General features: G+C 37.9%; 1 protein-coding gene across 1 annotated transcript; it reads left to right on the top strand.

Annotated features, from left to right (window-relative positions):
* The first annotated feature begins 12109 nt into the window (after positions 1-12109).
* On the top strand, positions 12110-14417 carry LOC133284265 (elongation factor 1-beta 1-like). The gene is made up of 6 exons (XM_061481260.1): positions 12110-12320; positions 12457-12573; positions 12718-12793; positions 13486-13603; positions 13818-13931; positions 14029-14417. Exons 1-6 carry the CDS (start codon positions 12235-12237, stop codon positions 14190-14192), a joined length of 675 nt encoding a protein of 224 aa, XP_061337244.1. The 5' UTR covers positions 12110-12234; the 3' UTR covers positions 14193-14417.
* The last annotated feature ends 2485 nt before the right edge of the window (positions 14418-16902 follow it).

Below are 16902 nucleotides of genomic sequence, written 5' to 3'. Positions count from 1 at the left end.
AACGGCCTTATTGGACCTTTGTGGAGGGAGATATGCTCTCCCAAAGTCAGCCTAAAAATTTCCATTTTAGTATAAATTTTGACAGCACCTCCTTTATTTATTTAACCAATCCTACTTTATCAAAAGTATGTTTCAAAGCCTCAAATGGTACCTAATAGACAAGGGTGACACACAAGGACCAACAATGCCTTGGTGCTCTTACAACCCATGACAATTCACATTATTTTCGTTAATTTACAATCCATTACTTAACTTTATCAAAACTTAAACTCATTACAATCACATTATTCCATTTCTTGCATTCTTAGCAATTGACATATAATCATAACCTAAGATAAGCCTATTTCCCTTTCATCACATACATGTCTTACAATATTACACAAGGTCCATAAGCATTATATTACAATTCTCCAAATGGTAAATATAACTATAATGAAATACCTCAAAATACAACAAGATATATAATCAACTAGACTTAGCCAAAATATAGCATGAACAAATATGACATGATACATATCCCTAATGCAATATACAATGTTCATGCTCTAAGTCTAGCTTACGCCAAGTGTGGCCTCAAAATGCAAAATGCTCTCCAACTCCATAAGCTCAACCAGTGGGCCTCTTGCTCGTAGCTCCAGTCCCACTACAACCACCTGAAACAATGCCCCATAACACGGGGTGAGATATACGAATATATCTCAGTTACCCAAAGGTTCTGGAGGATCACTCCGCCCAATGACTCACTCAGATGTAAATGTACAACAATGAATCATAACAACAATGGGATATAGCAAGGGATTTAGAGAAGCATGGATGTATAAGGAGAAAACATACGATGAAGCTGCAATAGTCATAGCCAAAACCAAGCAACATTCAGCCTATTGGCCTCAGCATATAACCTATGGGCTCTCATCCAAGAATGTGTTCCCAGAACATCATTCAAGGCACCCTCGAGATCTGATACACCCGAGACATTGCTAGAGTGCTCCTCAACGGATAACATCTCTATGGCCCCAAGCCAACCGGAACTCCCTCACCGAGACCTATCCAGTGGAAGTCCGTAACGCCATAAGGCAATCTATCTACTGAGAGATACAGTAATCCTATGTACCCAATATATATACATATGCATGAGCATGTTATAATCACATCATTGACATACAACTTCCAACCACTACCCCAATGGCAATGGTGGAGCACACACGAGAATTAACCCCAATACCAAGAGATTACCTTCTTGAAGCTCCCAAGCTAGGTAGCTTTAATGCAAGTTATACTGTAACTTCGTCCAACCAGAAATGCCTACAAAACAAGTCCTTCCCATATACATTAGTACCATAAAGACCACTCACTTGGTCATTCAAGCATTCATGCAATTGTCACATAAGTACTTACCCAAATCATTTTGGTCAAGGATCAAAAGCAATCCACCAAGCTCAGTCCTCAAGGATCACGTTCGTGGGAGGCTGCCTACAATGATCACAAATAGGATCATCAATTCACTTGTACATTAAGTTGAAATACAAAACATTACACTTCCCCCACACACAACAACAACTCGGCCTTCAAGGCTATTTTACGCTTTTCATGTTGTTAATTTTCTTTCAACTATGGCTTCCTAAGTCTACCACAACACCAATTCAAGTCCTCAATTACATTCAATCATCATTCAACCTCAGTTTCCTTAATTTCCCCCTTTATGGCCGAATACAACACTCTCCGAGGACTAAGGATCTTTCTCACCAACTCAAGGCATCTTACAATCATACAACCCACTCAAACTTGATTCAATTCCTCACACCACCAATTACCCAATTTTAGGATCATCCTTTCACATTTTCCCTCCTTTGGCCGAAATCAATATAGGCACCCACCAAGGGATTGTCAATTCAACTCCACACATTAAACACCTCATTCATCACATAATTAACCATTAAAACTACTCCATAACTCAATTTTCCAATCACACAATAATCTCAATTCACAAAGTCATGCTCATCAATCACAAAATTTGCCTAAGTTATAATATTTTTTCTCAATAAATTTTATGAGCTCAATCATTATAAAACGTCATTCTAAGACATATTTATGTAATACACAATTTTAATTTAAGGTCTCCAACCACCTCAATCACACAACACATAGCTTAGGTTTTCCAAAATCAAACCACAACATTCATCCAATAAAAAGTGTTGAAACTTAGCTACAATCAAGGCCTAGGACTCCTCCAAGAAATATCCAAGCAATGGCTTGAGCAACAACTCCATGAACACTAGCTTCCTCCAAAATTTCGTGGGAATGGGTGTGGATTTTCTCCCAAAATAGATAGTTTCAAGGGTTGAGGATGGTGTAACACCCCGTATATATCCGGTAATGTTATCATATCATCGTATTAAGCTGCGCTTAATTAAAATTGCAGAATATCTTTTTCTTTTCAATTATGACGTCATTATACTTAGCCAAGTTGAATACTTTGTTCATTTTCAAAACATTGCCTGTATGTAAATTGCAAAAGACAGCTAACTGAAATACCTCATTAATTTAAAATAACAGATATATGTCTCTAGTCACGGAACTACAACACGTAGACCGGACCAACTAGCAGTTTATACAACTCAAGCTAAAAGTACTAACAATATAGTGGCATGGACAACTCTCATGCTCACCCAAATAAGGCAACAAAGCCCAGCAAGTCTCAACATAGCAACAATATAATATAAAGGCGGAAAATATAAACAGCATCCAAATCCAGTCATGCCAGCATATTAACAGTAATATCATCAACTAAGCTCAGGCCTCCTGCCGCCAGAGGCATCAGCCCCCAAATTACCTGAACCTGAAATAAGCGCCCCCAAACGTGGGGTGAGATCTCTAAACAAGAAATCTCAGTAAGACAAGGGGTCCTCAAGGACTCTTCCGCCCCAAGCTCACTTACAAGTATAATATAAGTTCAAAACCACTAATTTCAATGCATGTTCATGTTAAGGCATATATATCATGACAGTATAATCTCTTGCTCAACGAGCTAAATACTATAACTCATTAATCATGTGATGTATGTAAATGCGGTTCGACTGGCCAGGGAACAGGATAGGGATTATGCACGTCTGCGACCCATCTAAACATAAGAGTCGCAGTCTTATGCCTTACACACCTGAGTCGCTGTCTGATCGTGTAAGTGACAACATCACTTTCATACACTATATGTCTTACACACCAGAGTCGTTGTCTGATTGTGCAAGTAGTCAACAATTAATTTAATACATCTCAGGCATATATCAATGCATATTTCATCTTTCACAAAAGCATACCATGCATATAAACCACCCTCCCATGGAGGTCGGTGGAACAAACAACAGACTAATCTGAGGACACGAAAGCTTACCTTTCAAGCTAGCTATCAAATCCAAGAGTCCACACAAGCTCAAGGCCTACAAACAGCACAATCACAATCTGTTTGTATCATAATCCATCATCAATAATCAAAGCACCTACGCTTATTGTTGGGTGGTTTGCTGATGGTGGAAAATATAAGTTCTTATAGGGGACGTTCCTCTGTTTTTGCAGAACACAGATTCGTTCCCTTAGTTCCAACCCAAGTGCGCAAGTGCACGCATCAACTAATAAAGGGAGTATTAATGCCCAAATTATCGTTCCCACGAGGATAGAGTGCTAATTATTGTTTTATCACTGTTTATAAAGAGTAAAAATGAGAAGAAAAGTTAGTAAATGAACTGTCTAGTCAAACGTTCCCTACTGTCTTGACAACGTTCCTCAGGAACAGTAGGTTCAACCTGATGGCAAACAGTTGCTCGTTGCGTTATGTATGTGATCCTTCATGTTTAGAAGAAGGTGAGATAACAATCATTGGAGTTTTTATAAGTACTAAATAAAATAAAATAAAATTACTAAAACAGAAATAACTATAATCAAGAGACAACAGGGTGGTGGTTAAAACAGTTTAACAGAAGGAACGGATTCACTGCTTCACTCTTAAAGGGGCTGTTTTCTCTGCTCAAGACTTAGCACCTTTTGGCTTTGTCCCAGTTTCTTTGCCTGCCAACTCTGATTCCTCAGCTCATGGTCTAGATGGCTCACAAGTTTCCATATTCCTATGGCTCCCTTGACTCCAACAGGTACTTAGTTCAGAACCTTAAAATGGGCAAGTTGGCCCCTTATTCCAAAGGTGACCAGTAGCGTTTTTGCCATGACATCGACCTTCCCCAATGGCTAAGCTGTCTGAAATCTCTTCCTTATGGAAGTTCCTTTCTCAGTATGTACCCAATTTCCATTGGCGCACAATGAATATAGCTTACTTAACCAAAGAAATACAAAAAACTTCAGTTAAGAGTTCTGAAAACAGTTCTTTAAGAGTTTCACAGTTTTTCCATTCCACAGATAGTTCAACTCATGGCTGATAGTTTAAACATAATTATTCTCAACTGAAATCACATAGAGCCGAGATTCAGTCAAGAGATAACGATTGGAACGAAGAGAAAAATACTTATATTAATTTAAAAGACAGTTTATAAAAAGAAACAGAAAATGGAGAAAGATGGGTAATTGCTCGTGAGGAGTCTTGATGGTTGTTTACAGAGAAGGGAAGAGGGGTTGTCGCTTAACTATAATTACAACTGAAAATTAAACTAAGTTACTAACTACTACTAAATGATCTCTTCCTTTCGGACTGCAAACCCTTCAGGATTCGATGATGTTTTTGTGTGAGGGAGGTCCTATTTATAGCTGGAAGAGGAATGGCAAGATTGTAATTCCCTTGGAGCTAGTTGCTTGAATGAGGGGACGGGACGGTGGCAGCAGAGTGTGAAGCTTGGGTGAATTGCTGAATAGAATAGGGTTTTGTGATGATTAGCCGTTGTTTGCAGGCCTTCCCATGTTTTGCTTCTGTTTTCAGCCAATAAGAACTCTTGATTCCCTGCTCTTCACGTTTCCAGCTGCTCAGTTGGTGCACTGCCTTGCTTTTTACAAGTCTTTAACTCTACGTTACCTGCAAAGTGTACAGAAGCATTAAATGAATGGAGCAGGTGCATTAAATGCGTCTCAGTCCATTCCCCTTTTAATATATTTTAAAGGAATAAGTTACCATCTGTTCCCCCACTGTGTTTTTGTCACAAATGTGTAAAACAAATGATTTTCATGCTGAAGTTGCTCATCCGATGAGGGAACATATGGTATTTTGCCATCAAAATGGGTTTAGATGAGAACGAATTTACGTCCCATCACTTATGCATAAAGACAACGCTTCTCTTTTACGTTTTACGTCTTAAGGCTTCTCACAAAGCCACAAGCCCTTAATCACTTGATTTTGACTTAGTTTAATTAATACAGAAGTTAAACTCCATCAATCTAAGGTCCACTAACCCCCAAAAGCCTTCTGTATGAACAGTGCAGCTACTGTTCTTCGAAAACCCAGAATATTCGGATATTCCTTGGGGACATATCCGGATATAACATATCCGGATATTTCTCTGCCAATATCCGGACATCAATATCCGGATATCCAGAACCCCATCAATATCCGGATATGGATATCCGGATATCCAGAAACCCATCAATATCCGGATATCAATATCTGGATATTTCCAGCCAAATATCCGGATATTTCGCAACAGAATGCAGTTTGCATTTTCGCGAAGATATCCCTTCAAGGTTCCAGTTTTAACACTTTAAAACATTTAAGCATGCATTTTTAAGTCCATTTAGGTTCATATATCAGTTGATTACTTGTTTAACTCATTAAACATGCCAAGACACCATCTTTAAGCATTAAAACTCATGATCATAGTTGGTAACACTTACCCAAGGTTCAAAACAGAGGCAAAGGCTGCTCTTGGAGCTCACAACCAGCTCCAAGGATTCTGACTTGTACCAAAAACGAAAATGCCAACAAAGCTAGGACCTTTCTTCACAAAGGAAGCTTCACAAGCCAAGAAGATGGCTCTCACCACAACCACCAACAAGTCAGCACCCCAAACCCCATAAAACAACACCCTAAACTCCGAAAATGAGACACCTTACACTCTCTCTAGCCATTGCACACTCACACAAGGAGTTTTAGAGGAAGAACCAAGAAGAAATGAGGTCTCTTGGCTCCAATGGTGAAGGGAGGATGAAGGTGACAAGGTGGCTACCCAACCTCAGAAAATCTCACGTAGAGAAACTGAACATGCCTAGGGTTATGTGCCATAAGTTGAATATATAGTGTTTTAAGAATTAAACACACAGTATTAGCACTAATTGCTACGCTTAACATTTTAATCCCAAACTCAGGATTCTTAACTTACTCAATTTTACAAGAATTACCGTATTTTTATAATATTTTTCGGAGCACCTTTCCAGTACGCGCTTTCCATAGTCAGTATCAGATTCTGGCACCAGTTCTCATTATTTTAACTTGAAACTCGTTTTACAAGTCCTATATATTATTCTAGTAATATTCATGCACTTATTATAATTTTTCGGGATACTTTTTTGGTACGCATTTATACCGACTAGCAGAACCGGTATCTGCGCTTTTCATCCGAAAAGCGACTTTCAGCATTATTAACCACTTACTACATTTATTTAAGCCTCATGATAATTATTAGGGTCAATTATGGAATTATTTCCTAATTTCACATAATTAATTAATTAACTTCCTTAATTAACGGTGCGGATTCTTATAGATGGTATGATTGGGTTTGGATGGTTGTTTACTTAAAGTTTCATGTGGTTGAAGTTGAATTTTGGTGGAGATTTGCTTAAGAAAATCCAAGGAGAAATTTGTACTCCAAAGGGGGGCTGCGGCTTTTAAGAGAGAAGGGAGGGAGAAGATGAATGAATAGTGCTGGTTGCATGTAAGAACCCGCACCGTTAATTAAGAAATTTTAATTAATTCATTATGAAAAATTAGGAAATGATTCCATAATTGACCCTAATAATTATTATGAGGCTCTAATAATTATGATAAGTGATTGAGAATGCTGAAAGTCGCTTTTTGGAAGAAAAGTGCAGATACCGATTCTGCTAGTCAGTATAAATGCGTACGAAAAAAAGTATCCCGAAAAATTAATGTAAGTGCATGATAATTACTAGAATAATATGTAGGACTTGTAAAACGAGTTTCTAGTCCAAATAATGAGAACTGGTGCCAGAAACTGATACTGGCTAAGAAAAGCGCGTACCGGAAAGGTGCTCCGAAAAATATAATAAAAATATGGAAATTCTTGTAAAATTGAGTAGGTTAAGAATCCAAAGTTTGGGATTAAAATGCTAAGCGTAGCAATTAAAGCTAATATTGTGTGTTTTATTTGAAAGTAGCTATATATACTCATTTAAGGGCACATTGCCCTGGATACCAGATTTTCCTTCGTGAGAGAGGCTGACCAGCTGCTTGAGCACTGTTCCATTGGTCTCCTTCACCTTCTCTTGAGCCAAGTTGGGACCTTTGGCATTGATCCTTCTCTTTTCTTCTTGTAAACACTTGGGAATCATCTTGTGAGGGTGTGAGGGTGCCTTGGGGTTTTAGTCACTGTTTCTGGTCAGGGAGTGTGCTGAGTTGGGGTGTGGGTTGAGAGCCACCTTCTTCTTGGTTTGTGAAGCTTCAAGAAGCTACCTTTGTGAAGAAAGGAACCATCTTGTGATAGCATTTTCGTGTTCTGTCCTAGTCAGAGGTTGAGGGACTGTTGGTGAGCTCCAAGAGCCTCTTGGTTCTGAGTTTTGAGCCTTGGTATGTTGTACCACCCTTTGATCATGAGTTTTATGCTTAAAAATGGAAGATTGATGCATGTTAAGGCTAAAAGATATCAAACACACCTAGAAATGCATGTTTAAGTGTTTAAAATCGGTAAAAACCCAACTTTTGAAGGATATCTTCACGAAATGCAGTTTCTGCATTCTGTCGTGAAATATCCGGATATCTGCCCGTGGAATATCTGGATATTGGATATCCAGATATGGTATCCGGATATGCGATATCCGGATATAGGATTCTGGATATCCGGATATGCACAGTGGGATATCCGGATATTGCATATCTGGATATACACCCGAGGAATATCCGGATATTCTAGAATTTCGTAGAACAGTAGCTGTGTTGTGTGTACAGTAGGCTATTGGGGGTTTGTGGACCCTAGATTGATGAAGTTGAACTTCTTTAATTAATGGACTAAGTCAAAATCATGTGATTAAGGGCTTGTAGCTTTATTGGAAGCCTTAAGACGTAAATCGTTAAGGAGAACGTAGTCTTTATGTTAATGCTTTTGAGTTATGTATGTTGATACACTTGCTGGTCCTAAATCAGATTGTGATCTACTGTGTGTTGGACTTGAGCTGTGAGGACTCTTGGCATTGGATAGTGAGCTTGCAAGGTAAGCTTTCGTGTCCTCGGTTTAGCCATGTTGTGGTTCCACCATGTCCCATGGGGGTATGGTATATGCATGCTGTGTTACATGCTTTTGATGTTTTGGAAATGTTGTTGAGCTATTGTATGTTAGTGCCTTGTTGATATGCATGGAGGTGTTCCACCTATACGGTAAGCCTGAGTATGTAGAACATACAATAGGGTGAGGCTGTGGGTGAGGTGCAAGCGGTGTTCCTTGTACTACATGTAGGTATAGACGTATTCCTACATTTCTCTTGCCAGTAGAATAGTGATTACACACATGCCATAGATATCTGTTGCACTACATAGTTTTGGAACTGATAATGATATAAATGCTTTTAGAACTTATATTGCACATGTAAGTGAGCTTGGGGTGGAAGATCCTTGAGGACCCCTTGTCTTACTGAGATTTCTTGTTTAGAGATCTCACCCCACGTTTGGGGAATGCTTATTTCAGGATCAGGTAATGTTGAGACCTTAGGCGGCAGGAGGCCGGAGCTGAGTTAGATTTGCTGTTATTTATGCTGACATATTGGATGCTGGATTTGCATGCTGCTTATATGCTTATAGCTTCAGTTCATGTTTATGGAGTTTTATGTTAAGACTTGTTGTTTACGCTGTTTATTTGGTGAGCATGGGGATTGTCCATGACACATAGTATTGTTTCGTCTTGAGTCTTTTGGGAGTTGTAATAATGTATCAGGATATTGTCCGAATTACGAGATGTAATGCCGTGATTTAGATACACACTTTATTTATATATTGAGGTATTTCAGTAGATGTCTTATTGCAATTTACATTCAGACAATATTTTATGAAATTGATTAAGTAATCAAGTTGGTAATTGATAATGACGTCATAATTGAAAAGAAAAAGAATATTTCGCATTTTTAATTAAACACCGCTTAATACGATGTAATGATAACACTACCGGATATATACGGGGTGTTACATTGCACATGTGGCCTAAGTCTACTTAAGTGAGTGGGTCCCACTTGCCACCTCGCGCAATTCCAATTATTTCGAATCTCCCGCTTAAATTACTAATCTCCAATTAATAGCTAGGCTATTTAGAAACTTCAATTTTTAACATTCGCCAAAGTCCTTTAGTTTCCCTTGAGTAGATGAATCCGGAGTTTTTCGGTCATTCGGTGAAATCAGAGTTTTAAGCTGTTAGGTGCACTGTTAGCACGTTTCCCCAAAAACCCTAATTTCAATCAATTTTCATCAATAATCATACATCTTAGTCCTATGTTCTTTTTCCATCTTATTTCCAAGACTAGAGCTCAAATTTCATTCGACATGCGTTTCGGTGCAACTGTATCGTTAAATTTTGCCCGGTAAAAATAATATTCATCAAATTTCCAGAAACTTGCCTAACCACTACATTTTTCGTTATGAATCCATTTCTAGAGTTAGTTTTCCCATTAGAGGCCTTTTACTAACATTTCATTGTCTAGGGTTTCGTGTTTGGCAATTTATCGTTTTACCTTTTTTACGTATTTCGACCCAGAACTCAAGATTTTCACTAATCCTACCCTTAAATCTTTATTTTAACTATAATTAAGTGTTTTAGAATTTAAAAGTGTTATAGTACTGACTTGGAATAAATCGCCTTCTCATGACAGCTTTCATTTCTTCCCATGTTTCAATGGGTCTTTCACCATGTCTCCTCTTGTTTGACACAAATTGATCCCACCAAACAATAGCATAATCAGGAAATTCTATGGCAACCAATTTTACCTTTTTCAATTCTTAGTAGTTATCACAATCAAACACCAACTCCATCTTTCTTTCCCACTCCAAGTAAGCTTTTGGATCATTTCTGCCTTGGAAGGATGGAATCTTCATCTTGATACTTCCTAGGTTATTATCAACCATTTCTTCATTACGCACTCTTCTTCCTTCATTTCGACGCTCAATATGCCTCATATCAACCGTAGAATTGGTTTCATCTTCATTTTGATGTTCTGAAGTTTTGCGTTGTTGCTCCTTTTGTTCAACTCTTTCTATTCTATCTTGCATTTCATCGAACTTGAAGTTCAATCTTTCAAATCTCTGTGTCATGGCTTCAAAGTAGAATTTGAAATCTTTAGGAATTTGAGCATCACCCTCTTGAGACTTTTTTTTCTTTTTCTTTCTTTCTTTTTTGCTTCTGAAGATACTAAGATTTTTTTTTGAACATTACCAATGGGAGTAGTTGACATAAGAAGGAGAATGAAATACAAATAAAAAAGGTTAACAATAAAATAAGGATAGATCAAACCTGATTTAGAAGACTAGCTTTGATAGCAAATGATATGAACCTCATCAAGAATAGTGAGACCCAAGACCAGTTTAGTTAGGATCGTTTCTACAATCAGGAATTTAAAACAAGAAATAAAGAACCTTGACCCATTATCTATGGAAGATAAGAACCAAAGGTATAAGAAGGATAAAGACGCCACACTCAAGAAAGAAGAAGGTGAAAGGTGAGTGATAAGCCTGTGTTGAACGCCACAAGAAAAGTTTCTTGATAAGTTCAGAGTTCTAGATAAGAACCAAAGAGAAGAAACCTCTCTATTTTAATATAACTTCAAAATCTGATTACAAGAGTTATATCCTCCCTTATTTATACTTGGAACATCCCTCCAAGAATATGAAAAGAATAGCAAATGAAAAGACACTAATTTAAAGTTGACAACTTGAAAAAAGGAAAAACTCTAATCAGCCCACTAAACATTAATGACATTGAAAATGTTAATCAACCTCACTAAGCATTGATAACATTGAAAATGCTATCAGCCCAACTAAGCATTAATTGACAATGGAAATTGCTACTCATTCCACTCAACCTCCATTACATTGATGACATTAACTAAATTCTGATTATGAATAGATTTGGAGTTGATGTCTTCATGATTAGTCCACATTTGCTGGATTAACCCACCAAGAGCTTCTTTAAACTTCTTAGCCCTTGATCTTGTGATTGACCCATTTGGCAATTGCAATGGATCACTAGATGTTGTCTCCTTTATGATTTAGTAGTCGAAGATAAAGTTACTCAAGCAACTTGAGAAACGTTAACTATATATATATATATATATATATATATATATACACACACACACACACACTTTTTGAAGAAAAAAGATAAAAAGAAAATTACGGCACGCAAAACGAATCTCTATAACATTACACAGTCACTTTTCGTAGAACATAATTCTTATAAAACCCATATATATATATATATAGGAAAAAACATTTCTCCAGCAACTTGAGATAAGTTTATCTCCGGCTACTCCAAAACTACGTCGTTTTGTTTATTTATTTTCTTATATTAATTGATTTACCTTTGAATGGTTACGATTCCCTTTTTCTCTCTCTTCTATTCTTCTATGTTTGTGATTTAGTAGCCAGAGATAAAATTATCTCAAGCAGCTTGAGAAACGATAAGCATATATATATATATATATATATATATATATATATATATATATATATATATATATATATATAGGGGCAAGATATTCTTACACTGGTGTAAGAGTTAAAAGTCTTACACTCAATCTTGACCATTGATCCACTTGTATCCAATGGCTCACATTACTAAAAAATTTGAGCCGTTAGATATAAATGGGATCAGTGGACAAGATTAAGAGTGTAACTTACACTGGTGTAAAATGATCCTAACCCATATATATATATATATATTTCAAATCCCTAAATGAGGTGGAGCAAATAATTTCATGTCGCGTAAGGGAGAACTGAACTAGGGTTTGTTCATAATATAAATATCAATTATTGAACTTCATTTCTTCCCTCTCCCGTTTGTAAGACCGTGCTGCCTCACCTTCACTGTCACTCTCCGCAAGATGGCTGTTACCTTATCAGATCTCCACACAGAGTCAGGCCTCAAATCCCTTGATGAATTCCTCTCTGGCAAGACCTATATTTCTGGGTAACGTACTAACATCCACCCAAATTTCCTTTTTTATTTTTTCATTTTTAATATAATTTTCAGTTTTTAGTTTCTGTTTTCTTGTGTCTGGGATTTCCCTGATTTGTTCTGTTTGTGAGTTTGATTGGGTTTTCAGGGATCAGTTCACAAAGGATGACATCAAAGTGTTTGCAGCTGTTTTGGAGAAGCCGGGGGACACTTTTCCCAATGCTAGCACGTGGTACGATGTTGTCTCTTCTCATCTTGCTGCAAGGTTTGTTCCTCTACTCTTATACGCAAATTGGTCTGATTTGTTTTCTCTTTTTGTGATTTTTTAAATCTGGGATTTCATTTGATGTTGTTAAATCCTTTTTTTCTTTTTCTTTTTTGTTAATTTCTTCCTTTTTTGTATGCGAAGCTTCCCCGGAAATGCTCAAGGGGTAAGATTCAGTGGCAAAGCTGCTGCTCCAGCTGAGGCTGCACCTGCAAAACCGGTATTTTGATTTCGAATATGTTTGTTACTTTAGTTCTTTGATGCCATTTTGCTATTCATTTATTAAGAAAAAACAAAAAAAAATGGAACTTTATTTTGTATCCACATTCATATGTTTGCTATAATTCAATTTTGGAGGCAGTACATTATTTTGCAGTGCGCACATTATACAATTGCATAATAGTGACTTTGAGTTTTGACTCTATAAAATTACTTAACACTGATGTTTGTTTGATTGGGTTGGTTTTGAGTGATGGGAAGTGGTGGGACTTGTGAATGGTTTATAATAGAGTGGAGCGGAAAATACTCTATACTATCTGTATGTTGAAAAAAGACGAGAGGAGTGGAGTATTTAGGAGTGTAATATTTTTATAATAATCTAGTGATTTGCTTCTTCTTTTTAAATAATGTTTTTCTCCCCATTTCTTCCCAAACCCCCTTACTTGGAATTTTGGAGTTGGAGCAGTATGAAAGGTTTTGATGCGCCCTCCTAACCACTCCAATCTATTGCTCAAAAGTTTCCCAAACAATGGGTTGGCATCATAAGCCATCCCACTCCATTGCTCCAAATTTACCTTTAATTAGGACTATGAAAGGTAGATTATTGTTGTTTTAGTACTTTGCCTAGGCTAATAAGCCAATCACTTCAAGTCTTAAACTAGTTTATTACTGGGATTTATTTGAATTTGCCAGGATGCTTCTGCTGCTGAAGATGATGATGACCTTGATCTCTTTGGCGATGAGACTGAGGAGGAAAAGAAGGCGGCTGAGGAAAGGGAGGCTGCCAAAAAGCCTGCCAAGAAGAAAGAGAGTGAGTTTTCTCTTAAGCTGTCCATGAAGCATTTACGTAACTAAAATATTGAGAAAAAGTTTTCTTTGAATTTATGTAGCTCACTTGATTGCCTGTTTAATGGGAGTTAGGAACATTTAGTTATATGGTGAAATTGCACTACGTTATCCGCTCCTCTTTTCTTTCTTGTTTCCCTGCTGAAAGTGGTTAAAACTGACGTCATTTGGCTTTTTAGGTGGCAAATCTTCTGTTCTTCTCGATGTTAAGCCTTGGGATGATGAGACAGACATGAAGAAGTTGGAAGAGGCTGTTCGCAGTGTTGAGATGTCTGGTCTATTGTGGGGAGCATGTATGTTAACTTTTCTTACGTTTTATCCTACATATCTGATGCATATACCTTCTATATATAATGATGTGAACAAAATGCTTTGTTGATATTGATACAGCCAAACTGGTTCCTGTTGGTTATGGGATCAAGAAGTTGCAGATCATGTTAACCATTGTTGATGATCTCGTATCCGTGGACTCCCTTATTGAGGAGCATCTGACAGTTGAGCCTTGCAATGAATATGTCCAAAGCTGTGATATTGTTGCATTCAACAAAATTTAAGTGTTTTTTGTTGAACTTCAGTGTAGCCATTTTCAAGCGGCTGATTAGTCTGTTTTTCTTTGATAAATCTCAACCCGCCCCTTTTCATCTTTTATGTCTAGTTTGTGTTTCAGTGGTGATTTATTACTAGAATTCTGAGAAGTAAAAGATATATATTCTGACCCCTTTTTTTTTTTATAGATTTCTTCACTTGTTAATTGATTATCTGATTAATCCACTTCGAGTTCGGTCGAACTTTTATAAGGGATAGTTCTCCAAATAATTCTGAATATCTTTGTTAGTGTTCTATCAATTTATTCTTGAAAAACTGAAGTGTGGGATTAAAATTAATGAGTGTGGGATTTCCATGTAATTGTGGACAGGACTTCATTTTGTTTACATTAGAGGTGCGACCAGCAGTAGTGTTTTTAAGTAGCTCTTTGGATCCCAAGATCAAAACTTCCATCCTTGAAGTAACACTTTTTAAGAATCCGTTTTCATCAAATGTGGGTCGAAATTGTGTGGGCAATATATATATCAAAAAAAAAAAAAAAATAGGTGCTACTTCCTAGGGTATGAGAGGGGAAAAGGTGACTCGTGAAGAACCAAGTTTCTTACATATTCAAACCAAAGTCTTTCTAATGACTCTTGAGCCAGTAAGCACGATGGCTCAAACTAAAACTTTTCTCAGTGTAATATTTAGCTTCAGATTGAAGCATAAAACCGCCACCCGCGTTTGGTTATTGCCTTGTAGTAATAATTTGTTTATCTTATGATCTTTTGTCATTTTTCACTAGGATATTGTCAGTCATGATTAGCTGACAGTTGCAAAACTTTTACCTAGGTGTCATTTGAATCGAGTAACGTCAATTAAACTATCTTGTAGTTGTCGACATATAAAATGCATGCCCAATGCACTATTACAATAAATAATTGTTAGTGTGATATAATGCATACAATTTGGGTTATTTGAATATTTTGTAGTTCAAAAAGTATGTTAATATGAGTGTCTAGCTTGTAACTAAGTCGTTCAAAAAGCTATCAAAAAGTAGGAGCGCGTGAGGGAGATTTTTTTTGCTCTGCTAGGGTTTCGTGGGTTTTTTCGGATTTTTTCTCATTTCTAGGTGACGAGGTTGGAGAGAAGGGGAAGACCCCCTGATTCAGAGGATGTGGTAGCGAGAGACAGGGATACAAAGAAGGCTAAGGGTGAGGGATTGGTGGATCTGGACATGCATGATTCGAATCTGGTAGCGGGCGCTACGGTGGAGGAGGAAATGTTGACGAAATTGAGTAATGGAGGACCTGAGATGACGGGGAAGGGTGAAGGATTTCTCAGGGATCCTAGGAAGCTGGTTTCATATAAGGACCAGCTTCTCCGCGTGAATGGTGTGTGGGATGATCGGCAAGCTGATGAAGATGAGGATTGGCTCGCTCAGAGCAGAAGAGATGAATTGGATGAGGAGGAGGCCATCAAAGCGTACGAGCAAACGCAAGAGGATGATCCACTGGATCCTTACTATCAGTTTGATGTTCTGGAGAAAGTGGACCAGTGTAAGAAGTGGAGGATGGCGCTCACTATGAAGCTGATGGGGAAGAGATTGGGGGCAAGGTTCCTATGGAATAGATTACACAAATTGTGGAATCTTGAAGGAGAATACAAAGTGCTGGACTTGGAGAATGATCATTACATGGTGGAGTTCGAAAAATGCAAGACTACTTGTTTGTTCAACAACAGGGGCCTTGGGTTGTAGCTGATCACTATTTAATAGTGCAGAGATGGAGACCGAACTTCGATCCTTATGATGATGGTGTGAAGAAGTTAGCGGTGTGGATTCGAATACCTGGAGTTCCTCGAGAGTTCTATACCTATAAGGACCTTTGGAGGATGGGGAACATGGTGGGCAGGACTCTACGGATTGATGCAAGTTCCTTGAGGCACAGTGGACTGGAACAACAAGAGGAAATCATTGAGCGAGGTAAATTTGCCCGTATCTGTGTTGAAGTTGATTTGAGTAAGAGTTTACTGTCGAAATTTAGAATTGGCCATAGGCAACTGTTTATTGGCTATGAGGGGCTTCACCTCATATGCTTTTGTTGTGGACAATATGGCCACAGGAAAGATCATTGCATGTTTAACCCTGAAAATATGAGGAGATCTGAGAAGGGGATAGGTGAGGAGGGTCAGGCACTTACTGAAATCCCTAGTGGTGGGATGATGGGAAATAAACAGGAGGTGGAGAGAAGTCAGGAGGAAGATGGATTCAGAAATTGGATGACGGTCCAGAGGAATAATAAGAATAGGAAGATTAATCAGCAACCAAAAACCAAAGTAATGAGTATAGGGAAAGGGAAACAGGAGGGGGTTGGCCTGGACCAGGATATCAGGAATGGGGCTTCAGGCTCGAGGTTCTCAATGCTAGGAGAATTAAAGGAAGATGGTACCCTTGGGTTGGGTTTGCATACAGATGAGGCAAAGCAGGAGGGCTCAGGTTTGGCCAAGGAAAGTGGTTCGAGCTCTAATGGGTCTGAGACAAGAAGAAAAAAGGGCAGCACTGGGGGGATTGGGAAGTTATATACCCAAAAACCTCATGCTCATATGGAGGCAAATAAAAAGAATGTTGTGAGTCAGGGGAATGGGATGAGCAAGCTGCAAGGGAATGCTAATGATCAGAGAGAAGCCATTCTTATTAAGTCAACAAGTTTCAATAAGAGTTCGGGGAGAGGGGTAACA

This window comes from Gastrolobium bilobum, unplaced genomic scaffold (genome assembly GCF_033153095.1).
Source record: "Gastrolobium bilobum isolate Gb01-03AN ecotype WA unplaced genomic scaffold, APGP_CSIRO_Gbil_v1 utg8263, whole genome shotgun sequence".
NCBI lineage: Eukaryota > Viridiplantae > Streptophyta > Magnoliopsida > Fabales > Fabaceae > Gastrolobium > Gastrolobium bilobum.
This window is presented reverse-complemented; position numbering and strand designations above follow the sequence as displayed.